Below are 12,981 nucleotides of genomic sequence, written 5' to 3' on the forward strand. Positions count from 1 at the left end.
TTCCTATTTGAAAATTACATATAAATAGAACTGCCATGGGAACAGTGTTAACACCAAATTATGCCAATCTTTTTATGGGGACATTTTAGTCATATTATATTCACAACAATAATTGCTTCATAGAAAATAAAAATTATGGATGAGGTACATTTTTCCTAATACCTAATTTGGACAAGGACAGAGAAGACACTATTTGAATCTGCAGATTTCTTAAATTCAAGATTGGAATCTATTTTGTTTTCTATGGAATGGGTGGGATCAAAATACAAATCATTTCCTTGATGTGTTCGTTTAAAGCAGAATGTTTTTTCAACATCAGTCAAAAATCAGTCGGAGGGCCAGACAAAGATGATAGGCCAGTTAACTAGATAGCCTATAAAGATTAAAAGCTTTGTGGTCACTATCAATCCCTTTATCAAAACATTTGTGAATTTTATTCCACATAACACAACTAGCAATGTGGCTGATTTCACAACTCTAAGAAGAACGGACATAAGTGCAAGTGGACCTTCTTGTGCTTATTTGGTTCAGAGATACAGCTAATTCAGTATAATATAATGAAGCTGGTACTGGCAAGCACTGAACTGAGACAAATGTCACTTTTAAGAATAAGTATTTACATGTACAGTACACCGAAAACAACCAAAAATCAACTTATTCAGAAAATCTGACAACATGTTTACATGAGACTTGAAATCATTGACTTGACATGAGACTTGAAATAAGTCTCTGCTTTTGACATCAAATTACCTTACACATTTGAGGCAGCTTATTAAGTGTAATCGGTGTAAGATTGTGCATGTAAACATGCTAAATGATACCAGGATTCTCCCTATTGTGAAACACATTTCTGAGAAAATAGTTAAATTTGTTGCTGGATGTCGTTATGAGATATTTTGATGATCGTGAGAGTTTAATATTTGATGCTGTTAAAAAAAACAAAACAAAAAAATACTACCCATGTTTTATAATGTACATCTGCGTTGCCATGTGACTTAGAATCTCTGGTCAGAATAGGTCTACAAACATGCCTTGTTCACATACCGGCTTGAGATAAAGGGAAGTTCTGGGAGTGTCTCAAAATACAAGTGAGTAAACACAAAAAATACAGTTGTCAAATATATATATATATATATATATGTATAAAAGGGCTGTCAATCGATTACCATCCATCCATCCATCGTCAACCGCTTATCCTGTGTACAGGGTCGCGGGGGGCTGGAGCCTATCTGTCAATCGATTACATTTTTTTTAATCAAATTAATTACATGGTTTCATCATCATAAGGACTCGTCAATGCACACCTGCGTCAGACATGCTTGTGTAGCATCTCAGGTGTGTTGCGTCATAAACATAATTGTTTTAGGTCACTGTGTCAAATTAAATATAGTTTAATACTTGGAACACATCTAGAGATCCCTTTTTTTTAACGCAAGAATGTAACGCATGTTTGTGTTGTGATGCCTGCTGAAGGGTTGTTTTGTTCACTGTATAAACTGCGCGTTGTCATACAACTGAAGTTTCACTTACTGCCCTCTATAGTAAACAGGTGGTACTACAAGGTAACATTTCTCAGGAATCTTCCTTATTACGGTCCGGGGCACTGCGATTAATTGCGTTATTTATTTTTTTTACCGCAAAATTAAATCGCACTGAATTAACGTATTAAATTGCCCTAATATATATATATTTATTTTTTTGGAGCAAAAAGTTATCCAACACCTATATCACCCATTTGAAAACTAACTGCCCCCTTAAACTTGGGCTAATAGCTGGTTGTGCTACCTTTAGCAGCAACAACTACAACCACACACTTCCAACTGCTTTAGTTCAGCCACATTGGAGGGTTTTCGAGCATGAACTGCCCGTTTAAGGTCCAGCCACAGCATCTCAATCTGGTTCAAGTCAGGAGTTTGACTAGGCCACTCCAAAACTTTAATTTAGCTTCTTTTGAGCCATTCAGAGCTGGATTTACTCCTATGCTTTGGATCATTGTCTTGCTGCATAATCCAGTTGTGCTTGAGCTTCAACTCACAGACTGATGACCGGACGTTCTCCTTTAGGATTTTCTGGTAGAGAGCAGAATTAATGTTTCCCTCAATTATTGCAAGTTACCCTGACCCTGAAGCAGCAAAGCATCCCCACACCATCACACTACCACCACCATGCTTGACCGTAGATATTATGTTCTTTTTGTGGAATTCAGTGTTTGATTTAAGCCAGATGTAACAGGACCCCATCTTCCAAACAGTTCCACTTTCGACTCATCAGTCCACAGACATTCTCCCAAAACGTATGAGGATTATCAAGGTGTGCTTTGGCAAAATGTAGACAAGCCTTAATGTTCTTCTGGGTTAGCAGTGGTTTTCGCCACTTTCCATGGATGGCATATTTTCCCAGTGTCGTTCTGACAGTGGAGTCATGAACAGTGTGACCTTTATTGATTCAAGAGATTCCTGCAGTTCCTTGGATGATGTACTTGGCTTTTTGTGACTTCATGGATGAGTCGTTGCTGTGCTCTTTGATGAATTTTGGAAAATCGGCCACTTCTGGGAAGGTTCACTACTGTGCCAAGTTTTCTCCATTTGGAGAGTTTTCTCTCACTGTGGTTGTTTGGAGAGCCAGAGCCTATGAAATAAATAGCTTTGTAACCCTTGCCAGACTGATGTATTTCAATCACATTTTTCCTCATCATTTCTGGAATGTCTTTAGACCTTGGCATAGTGTGCAGCTTTTAGAAAACTCCATGCTGCTGAAAAAAGTTCTATTTAGGTTTTGATTTGAGTGAACAGGGCTGGCAGTGGTCAGGCCTGGGTGTGTCTAGTCCAGCTGAACACCATTATGAATGCAGTTTCATAGATTTAGTAAAGTAAGGGGCAAATATATTTTTCACACAGGCTCAGTTGGTTCTAGATAAAGTTTTGCTTAAATAAATAACATTATAATTTAAAAACATTGTGTTTTTTTTGTGTTTACTCCAATTGTTTTTGTTAGAATGGATGTTAGAATTTTTTTAACAATTTAGTATGAGGGTCAACCAGTGAACTGGCGTCAGGGTCATGGCGTGCGTCCAATGCTCATTGATGCACAAAGGGAGCGAAGGCTAGTCTGGTCCGATCCCACAGAAGAGCTACTGTAACAACAATTGCTGAAAAACTTAATGCTGGACATGATAGAATGGTGTCAGAACACACAGTACATCATAGCTTTCTGCATGTGGGGCTGAGTAGCCACAAACCGTTCAGAGTGCCAATGTTGAACTCTGTCCACTGCCAAAAGTGCCTACAATGGGCACGTGAGCATCAGAGCTGGACCATGGAGCAATAGAAGAAGGTGGCCTGGTCTGACAAATCAAATTTTCTTTATATCATGTGGATGGCCAGGTGCATGTGTGTCGTTTACCTGGAGAACAGATGGCAGCAGGATACACTATGGGAAGAAAGCAGGCTGGCAGAGGCAGTGTGATGCACTGGGCAATGTTCTGCTGGAAAACCTTGGGTCCAAAATACATAAAGATTGTTGCAGCCAATGTACACCCCTTCATGGCAATGGTATTCCATGATGGCAGTGGCCTCTTTCAACAGGATAATGTGCACTGCCACACTGCAAAAATGGTTTGAGGAACATGACAAATAGTTCAAGGTGTTCCAAATTCCCCAGATCTCAATCCAATTGAGAATCTATAGGATGTGCTTGGCCAACAAATCCAATCCATGGAGGCCCCACCTTGCAATTTACAGGACTTAAAGGATCTGCTTGCTAATGGTGCCAGATACCACAGGACACCTTCAGAGGCCTTGTAGAGTCCATGCATTGACAGGTCAGAGCTGTTCTGGTGGCACAAGGGTGACCTACACGATATTATGAATCAACGCAATGTATGCATGCCAAGTTTAAACCCCCTGACGTAGTGTCCAACTGCTTGTTTAATATTCAGTCATGCCAAACTGTTCATTGACATGGCCAACTATTGAAATATCAACACAATCACAATGAATATATAACACAATTGAACATTTGAGCGCATTTAGAAGTAGTCATTTGAGAGGAAGTGCGGTCTTCATTTTTTTTTTTTTTTTGTTGAGTCCTGCCACAGCTAATTGTTTAGAGGGGATTCAGTTGTTACCATTTACTAAAGATCAACAATATGCAATAGAGATTTTAAAATGAAACCAACCAAATGACCTCAAACTGGCTGCTGTATTCGTAAAAATTATACACAATAATTTACAATACTGGTATTGTCAGGAACTTCATGAGGAAACAATAACACCTGACAGCATTCGATTACATAACAGAATGCCGCTGCATGCCACCTATAATGATCATCTCTCAATAGACCCTTCTAACCTACAAATACTGGCATGGGCTCAAACATTGTAAGACAGCATGTGACCATGCTTTAACAGTGTAGGAGGTCTGTAAGTTTATGGCGGACTGTGTGTGTGTGTGTGTGTGTGTGTATATACAGGGCCATAGCAAGGAACTGGGCCCCATGAATATATATTCCTCTGGGTCCCTTACCTAGTAGTTTCAAATCTGTTGTGGGCTCCCCTGGACCATTGGCCCCTAGAATCATTACCACCTTTCACCCCACTAGCTACTGCCCTGTATATATATATATATATATATATACACTACACACATATACACATATATATACTACACACACACACACACATACACACACACACACACACACACTCACCTAAAGGATTATTAGGAACACCATACTAATACTGTGTTTGACCCCCTTTCGCCTTCAGAACTGCCTTAATTCTACGTGGCATTGATTCAACAAGGTGCTGAAAGCATTCTTTAGAAATGTTGGCCCATATTGATAGGATAGCATCTTGCAGTTGATGGAGATTTGTGGGATGCACATCCAGGGCACGAAGCTCTCGTTCCACCACATCCCAAAGATGCTCTATTGGGTTGAGATCTGGTGACTGTGGGGGCCATTTTAGTACAGTGAACTCATTGTCATGTTCAAGAAACCAATTTGAAATGATTTGAGCTTTGTGACATGGTGCATTATCCTGCTGGAAGTAGCCATCAGAGGATGGTACATGGTGGCCATAAAGGGATGGACATGGTCAGAAACAATGCTCAGGTATGCCGTGGCATTTAAACGATGCCAAATTGTCACTAAGGGGCCAAAAGTGTGCCAAGAAAACATCCCCCACACCATTACACCACCACCACCAGCCTGCACAGTGGTAACAAGGCATGATGGATCCATGTTCTCATTCTGTTTACGCCAAATTCTGACTCTACCATCTGAATGTCTCAACAGAAATCGAGACTCATCAGACCAGGCAACATTTTTCCAGTCTTCAACTGTCCAATTTTGGTGAGCTCTTGCCAATTGTAGCCTCTTTTTCCTATTTGTAGTGGAGATGAGTGGTACCCGGTGGGGTCTTCTGCTGTTGTAGCCCATCCGCCTCAAGGTTGTGCGTGTTGTGGCTTCACAAATGCTTTGCTGCACACCTCGGTTGTAACGAGTGGTTATTTCAGGCAAAGTTGCTCTTCTATCAGCTTGAATCAGTCGGCCCATTCTCCTCTGACCTCTAGCATCAACAAGGCATTTTCAGCCCACAGGACTGCCGCATACTGGATGTTTTTCCCTTTTCACACCATTCTTTGTAAACCCTAGAAATGGTTGTGCGTGAAAATCCCAGTAACTGAACAGATTGTGAAATACTCAGACCGGCCCGTCTGGCACCAACAACCATGCCACGCTCAAAATTGCTTAAATCACCTTTCTTTCCCATTCTGACATTCAGTTTGGAGTTCAGGAGATTGTCTTGACCAGGACCACACCCCTAAATGCATTGAAGCAACTGCCATGTGATTGGTTGATTAGATAATTGCATTAATGAGAAATTGAACAGGTGTTCCTAATAATCCTTTAGGTGAGTGTATATATATATATATATATATATATATATATATATATATATATATATATATATATACACACACACACACACACACACACACACACACACACACAGTTGAAGTCAGACGTTTACATACACTTAGGTCGTAGTCATTAAAATAATTTTTTTAAACACTACATTGAATTCATATTAGCAAACTATAGTTTCGTCAAGTCGTTTAGTGCATTAACTTTGTGCGTGACATGAGTAATTTTTCCAACAATTGTTTGCAAACTGTTTCACTTTTAATTTACTATATCACAATTCCAGTTGGTCAGAAGTTTACAAAGTTAACTGTGCCTTTAAGCAGCTTGGAAAATTCCAGAAAATGATGTCAAGCCTTTAGACACTTAGCTTCTGATTGGAGGTGTACTGAATTGGTGATGTACCTGTGGATGTATTTTAAGGCCTACCTTCAAACTCAGTGCCTATTTGCTTGACATCATGGGAAAATCAAAAGAAATTGTGGACCTCCATAAGTCTGGTTCATCCGTGGGAGCAATTTCCAAATGATTGAAGGTACCAAGTAGTACGCAACAACAGTACGCAAGTTTAAATACCATGGGACCATGCAGCCATCATACTGCTAGGCCTGTCATAATAACTAATTTTGTTGGACGATATATTGCACCAGAAATAATTGCGATAAACAATATTACTGTCATTTTAAGACCATTTTATGCCACTAATATAATGATAATATAATAGCATAATAATGCAAGTACACCCTTCCAAAGAGCAATGAATGAACTTTTAATTTTTAAGAATATTCAGACATTGGAATCGGAAGGTCAAAAAAAATGTCAAGTCGGGAAGGCCCCCCTTCTTCTCCAACTGTCTATATAAATGAGGAATAGTCAAAAAAAAGAAAAGTAAAATATGGAGTGCCACAGGGATCAGTTTTAGGGCCTCCGCTTTTCACCTTGTATATGCTTCCCCTGGGAGATATTATCAGGAATCATGGAATAAGTTTCCACCATTATGTCAACGATACCCAACTTTATATTTCTTCAAAACTTGATTAGATTTCACAATTCTCCAAATTAGCAGTGTATCAATGAAATTAAAGATTGGATGGCCAGAAATTTCCTTCCACTCAATTCCGACAAAACAGAGGTACTAATTATTGGACCGAAAACCACTAAAAATAAGCCGCTAAAATATAATTTGACTTTTGATGGATGTACGGTTACATCATCTTCAACAGCAAAGAACTTGGGTGTTATATTTGATACCAATCTGTTCTTTGAAAATCAAATTACCAATGTTTGTAGAACAGCATTCCTCCACCTAAGAAATATTGCTAAATTAAGACTCTGTGTTCTCTGTTGCTGATGCCGAAAAACTAATTAATGCGTTCATGACCTCAAGAGTAGATTATTGTAATGCATTACTGGGAGGATGTCCAGCAAGATCAATAAATAAACTTCAACTGGTTCAAAATGCAGCAGCCAGAGTGCTGACGAGAACCAAGAAATATGATCATATTAGCCCCATTTTATTACATTGGCTACCTCTGTCAACTACATACAACGCTTTGAATGTTCTAGCTCTGCAGTACATAAGTGACCTTCTAGCACACTATATTCCAACATGTTCATTACGATTCTGGCCTGTTAATTATTCCTAAAATATCAAAATCCACAAGAGGAGGAAGATCATTTTTATATTTGACTCCTAAACTATGGAATAGTCTCCCTAACACTGTTCGAGCAGACACACTCACTCAGTTTAAGTCTAGACTAAGGACTCATCTATTTAGCCAGGCATACACCTAAATTATCAATCAACTCACAATTAGGCTGCTTTAGTTAGGTCTGCCAGAATCAGAAACAGTGATCATGATCTATAACGCTGCAATAAATTGAATGACATCTATACTAATATTTATTTTATTTGTTTCCCTGTCTCAACCTCCGGACTCCTATCCTGAGATCACCAGATCCAGCTCCATTCCTGCTTCGTGTTGGACTCCACTGCTACGTGTGGCTGTGTGATGATGACTAGGGCTGGGATATCGATACCTTAACTTCGACACTGGTTCCTAAACGATACTTTTTTCTATACCAATTTTATGAAATCCATTTTAACAAGATTGCAAACATTGCACATTACCTAAAATAAAACTTTGATTTTATTTTTTCAGTTTGTTTACTTTTGTTTTTTACAGACTTTACAGACCTTCTGGTCTCCTCATGCCAGGGTCAGCAGGGGCAGAGGCTTAAACATTAATGTGAAGAGGAAAAAAAAATAAGAAAGCTAAACGGTTAATTCAGCCAACCCTAAAGAGAAGTACGGTTTAACAAGATAACTAGTTTAATGTGAGTTAAACTTGATCAGTTACGGTCAACCTTAAAGCATTTTTAGCATCGATTTAGCTAGCAATCTATAGCCATACATCCAAAAAATATCTAGCGTTAATTAGGTCCCAGTTTATAGGACTATGTCACCACGCACAGAAACGTTAATTTAACAAGTAAACAAGCATGTACCATAGGGTTGTGCCGATGGACGATATCATCGTCCATCGTGATGGCTGACCAACATCACGATGTCGAGCCACCATCGTGATGCCACGCCCCCTTTTGCGAGTCTTGCTAGTGTGACTCACTAATCCTAGTCTCTTCTATAGTTAACCTAAAAACTTTGCAGGGATTGCTCTGTAAATTAAATTGAGAATATAACTAATGCATATATGCTATTTTAAATACTGTGGTATATGCCAGAGACGTGACGTGTTAGTCTGTGAAAATACCGTGTCAGGCAGGCTGCACAAATATTGATCTTGACATTGTTAGCTTCTTGTCTTTTTTACATGTCTTACACTGTACATTTACATTAAAATATTTTATGTTGTAGGCTACAAGAAAATAGCCTTTATTAATTAATTATTAGTAGTTGTAGTGTCTCAGAAAATCTTGCTCATTGTCACATAGCTCTTGTATACACTGAAGCGGCAGTTTAAGATAAACCCAGACCAGCGAACGTCAAATAACTTTTGTCTGGTTAATACTTTTAAAGAAAAATTTCCTTGGCCATAAATCCATAATGTCAAATCAAATGAAAGAAACGAGGTGAATATGAATAACACACATTTATTAAAACATATTAGAACAACAAATAAAGAACAAGAAAACGGAACAACACTCAGACCGAAACTCGCCATTAACATTTCACTTATAATTAGCAGCACAATTAACTTCAGCACAGGCTACAAAATAAATTATGTTATTGAAATATTGTAAAGTGGTCATATGAACTACACAAATGAACGTTTAAAAAATAATATGCAAAATCGAAGCTCCGCAACGGATGGCGAAAAATGCGTAAAGAAGTGTAATATCTTTCACCACAGACCATGTTTAAATTTCGATGTTTCTGGCCAGAAATACCAATATATTCACTTTATCTGGTTTTAATAAGCTGCGGATTGGAGTAACTACACTACCCACTGTGCTGAAGACCCGCTCTGATGGAGTACTGGTAGCACATATGCACAGATATTTCCGTGCTAATCTTGCCATGAACGGAAACCCTTTGTCGCTCGCTTGTCCACCAAGTCAGCGGGTCCTCTTCCCCATCAATGGACATTTCCTGCAGGTACATGGTCATTTCTGCCTCGACCTTTTGCTCATCAGTGAGTAAAATAACGAAATTATAGTTTTTAAGTGGATAATAGTATTTATGTAAAGAGATATATTAAAATAAATAGTGCACAACTCTTCTTAAGTGAAAGCTAAAAAAAACAAAAATGCTTCACATGTCGTGCAACCTACTGATAAAGCGCCGACGAGGTCATTAGTTGGGTCAGTAAAATAACGAAATTATAATTTTTCATATAATTTTTGAAAATTATATGAAATTATATACCCCCCACCGACGATATCATCGTCCATCGCGATGTTTTACTGTCAACATCGTCAACTGCCAATTTAGGGGACATCGCCCAACCCTAATGTACCACTACAAGTTAGCCGATTTTGTTTGTTGGTTTGTTTGCTAAACGTTAACCTTACCTGTCAGTTACCCAGTCATAGCACTGCTGCATTCATCAGTAGTTTTGAAGAAATTTCTGTGGTAGGATGCTGAGTGGATGACTGAGTGGAAGTCGAAGATGGAGCAACTTTCTGCTCTTAAGTTTATTCCGTGCACTGTCAAGTGCTTCATCAGATTTGTCTCAAATATTGCATCACACACTGTTGGCATTGAGCCTGGTGAAATGTAGCCACACCTTTGATCTTGTCCACAAATTTTACATCTATGGGTGTTAGGACGCATACACACTACAGCCTAACGTGTGAGCCGAGTCTCTGGGCATAACCAGCGTTAACTAGTGTTTTTCCTTGATGCATAAACACAGCCGATCACTGGCACTTTTAAATTTGGGCACATCTAGCATGCTTATCGCTGACGAGATTAACCCCTTAGGTATCAAAATTTGGTACCAAACGGCAAGACATTTTTCGATACTTGATTGTTTAGAGGTTTCGGTCGATGCCTAAAATGTATCGAACTCGATACCCAGCCCTAATGATGACTAATAGCAGCCGGTGCCAGCCAAATATCACTTCAGTCTATTACGATGGACTTCAGAGTATGAACTGATGCCAACTGCAACCATAAGACATGGGATACTTCATATGCCACTGCCTGAACCTTGGACTTGGGACAGACCCCACCACAAATACCATCCAGTTTGAACTGCGATGCACCTCACTGATCTCTGCCTGCATCGGTCTATTGATGGACTACAGTCTTGAAATGGAATACATAGATTATCAATTCATTGCCAACAAAACCCTTCATCAGCCAACCAACAAGGACATTTGAATCCATGTTGAACTCCTGCAGTTATTCTAGGATGGACTTCAATGACATTAGTCATTAATCTTACAGTTCATAAAAAATTTGTTTAAACACTGACCCTTAACACTTACTTAAGTTTAATAATTTTAAACTATGAATTGCACTATACATAAGTAATATTGGCATTATATTCATGATGTTAGCCAGAGGGAAACTGGCTCCCGCAGTGAGTCTGGTTTCTCCCAAGGTTATTTTCTCCATTAACCAACATCTTATGTAGTTTTGTGTTCCTGGCCACAGTCACCTTCAGCTTGCTCACTGGGGTTATAAATAAAATTATTACTTAATTACTTATTTTTAAACACAATTCACAATCGTATTTTATCAAACTACACAATGATGACTCTAAGACATTATAGATATTACATTTTTATCTTCTGTTAATGCATGATCTTCTGTAAAGCTGCTTTGAAACAATGTGTGTTGTGAAAGGCGCTATACAAATAAAAATGACTTGACGTGTGTGTGTGTGTATATATATATACATGTATAAATGACAAAAACAAAAAAAACCTGAAGGAAAAGGCTATTTGCTTCCTTTTCTTATCTTTTTGAGGGGGTAACTCGATGAATTGTCTAATTAACCTATAAGCTCTATCTCCCCAGATGTCAGTTGGTCAACAATATTTATCAATATTTTTCGTGCATGATTTTTTTTCCAAGTAATTTTTTTATGCAGACAGAAGTTATGTAGGCTATCATACCCCAAGCCTAACATTTTAAATTAGCCACTTTTAGCATTTTCTATTCTGGGAGTGTTGACAACTGAACACAACAGAAAAAAGAAAGAGGAACCAATGACAAAATCATAACTAAAAGAAACAGTTATTTTAATTAAAAATAAAAAAACCTCACCCAAAGAAATCAACAGCTTCAAACCTTAACACCAAAAAAGGTCTGAGCATTCAATGTGTGCTTTAGTAATATGCAAGTTTTATTTTTGGCAAACTTGTTCTGCCTTTTCTTAAACTTCAAGGAGGTGGGCAGAAAAAATAACTGCATTACCTAAACGGGAAGCCATATGACACATTTACAATAAGCATACACGTGGATGTGCAAAGGAGGGTCACTTGTCTAAGGCGATAAGCCACAAACGAAGATGCATAACTGCTGACTTCTGACTGATTACTAAGCGTTTGTTGCAGACCAAACTGAGAAGATTCACATTTTCATGAGGTCTTTCATTTATTCATTCAAATAAATTGAAATGTATTTGAGTGATGCAAACCCCAATGTAAACAGACCAAAAATCTGACTTTTAAAACCAGGTGATTTGCACATTAATAAGTTCAGTAAATCATAAGCCAAGATCAGATCATGTCAGCAACTGTTATGCCACGAAATCTCATTTTCTCTACGTGCATTACACAAAATGATCCATGTTACTGTCCCCTGCCCTGACTATGCACGCTGTAACTTTGACCAAAAAGAGAGTTGTATTGATTTGGGTTGATGATTTAATACATCACATTTCAATACGGACTGGATGACACGTTTTGCATTTCATTCACAGTTATTTACACATCAAATATTTACCCATTACATGAGACACGTTGCATGGAACGTGTTGAGAAAGTCTCCAGACATGAAATGGATTGACACTTACGTTTTATGGCATTGATGAGATTCTTTCCATCTTTATACAGTTCTTTGATAAATCTGCTGGTTTTGTCCAACTCGGCTTCATGCGCTTTGATTTTCTCTCTGAAAGCTGGACTGTCCAGGTAACATTCACTGAACTCCAGCGGGTGTAACCCCATTTTCACTCTACTCTGCTAGTTTACAGACTAGCTAGCGTCTAATTCCCGGTAGAAATTGACAAGTGAATGAATAACTGGTCAAGTAAAGCAGCAACACTTAAAAATGAAGAAAAAAAGATGAAAGATGAAATAATCAAATAAAAAGATCAACTAACAAGTCTTTAAATTTCGGGAAGACAAAACGCGACGGGACTTCTGGGAATAAAACTCTTTCCAAGTCAAACCCCTCGCACGAGTAAACTTGGTCCTGCGTTCTAAGTATGCCCCAAGTTTACACTCTTCACAGATAAGATAAAACAGTTCTACGCGACAGCGATATCAATTTAAATCAAGGTAGCACCATTCAGTAAGGTTGTTCCTTTTTTTTTTTTTGGTCCGCGAATGACAGTCTCCACCCGCGTGCAGGACGACGG

The 12,981-nt window shown here is 38.5% G+C and overlaps 1 protein-coding gene across 1 annotated transcript in view; it reads right to left on the reverse strand.

Annotated features, from left to right (window-relative positions):
* The window catches only part of LOC127651387 (rho GTPase-activating protein 10-like), a 136,790-nt gene extending 123,865 nt beyond the window's left edge, over nucleotides 1–12,925 (reverse strand). Inside the window, exon 1 of the mRNA XM_052137178.1 lies at nucleotides 12,415–12,925. Coding sequence (XP_051993138.1) covers nucleotides 12,415–12,568 — 154 coding nt within the window. The 5' untranslated portion in view covers nucleotides 12,569–12,925. The remainder of the gene's footprint in view (nucleotides 1–12,414) is intronic.
* Nucleotides 12,926–12,981: the final 56 nt, after the last annotated feature.

Source organism: Xyrauchen texanus, chromosome 11 (genome assembly GCF_025860055.1).
Source record: "Xyrauchen texanus isolate HMW12.3.18 chromosome 11, RBS_HiC_50CHRs, whole genome shotgun sequence".
NCBI lineage: Eukaryota > Metazoa > Chordata > Actinopteri > Cypriniformes > Catostomidae > Xyrauchen > Xyrauchen texanus.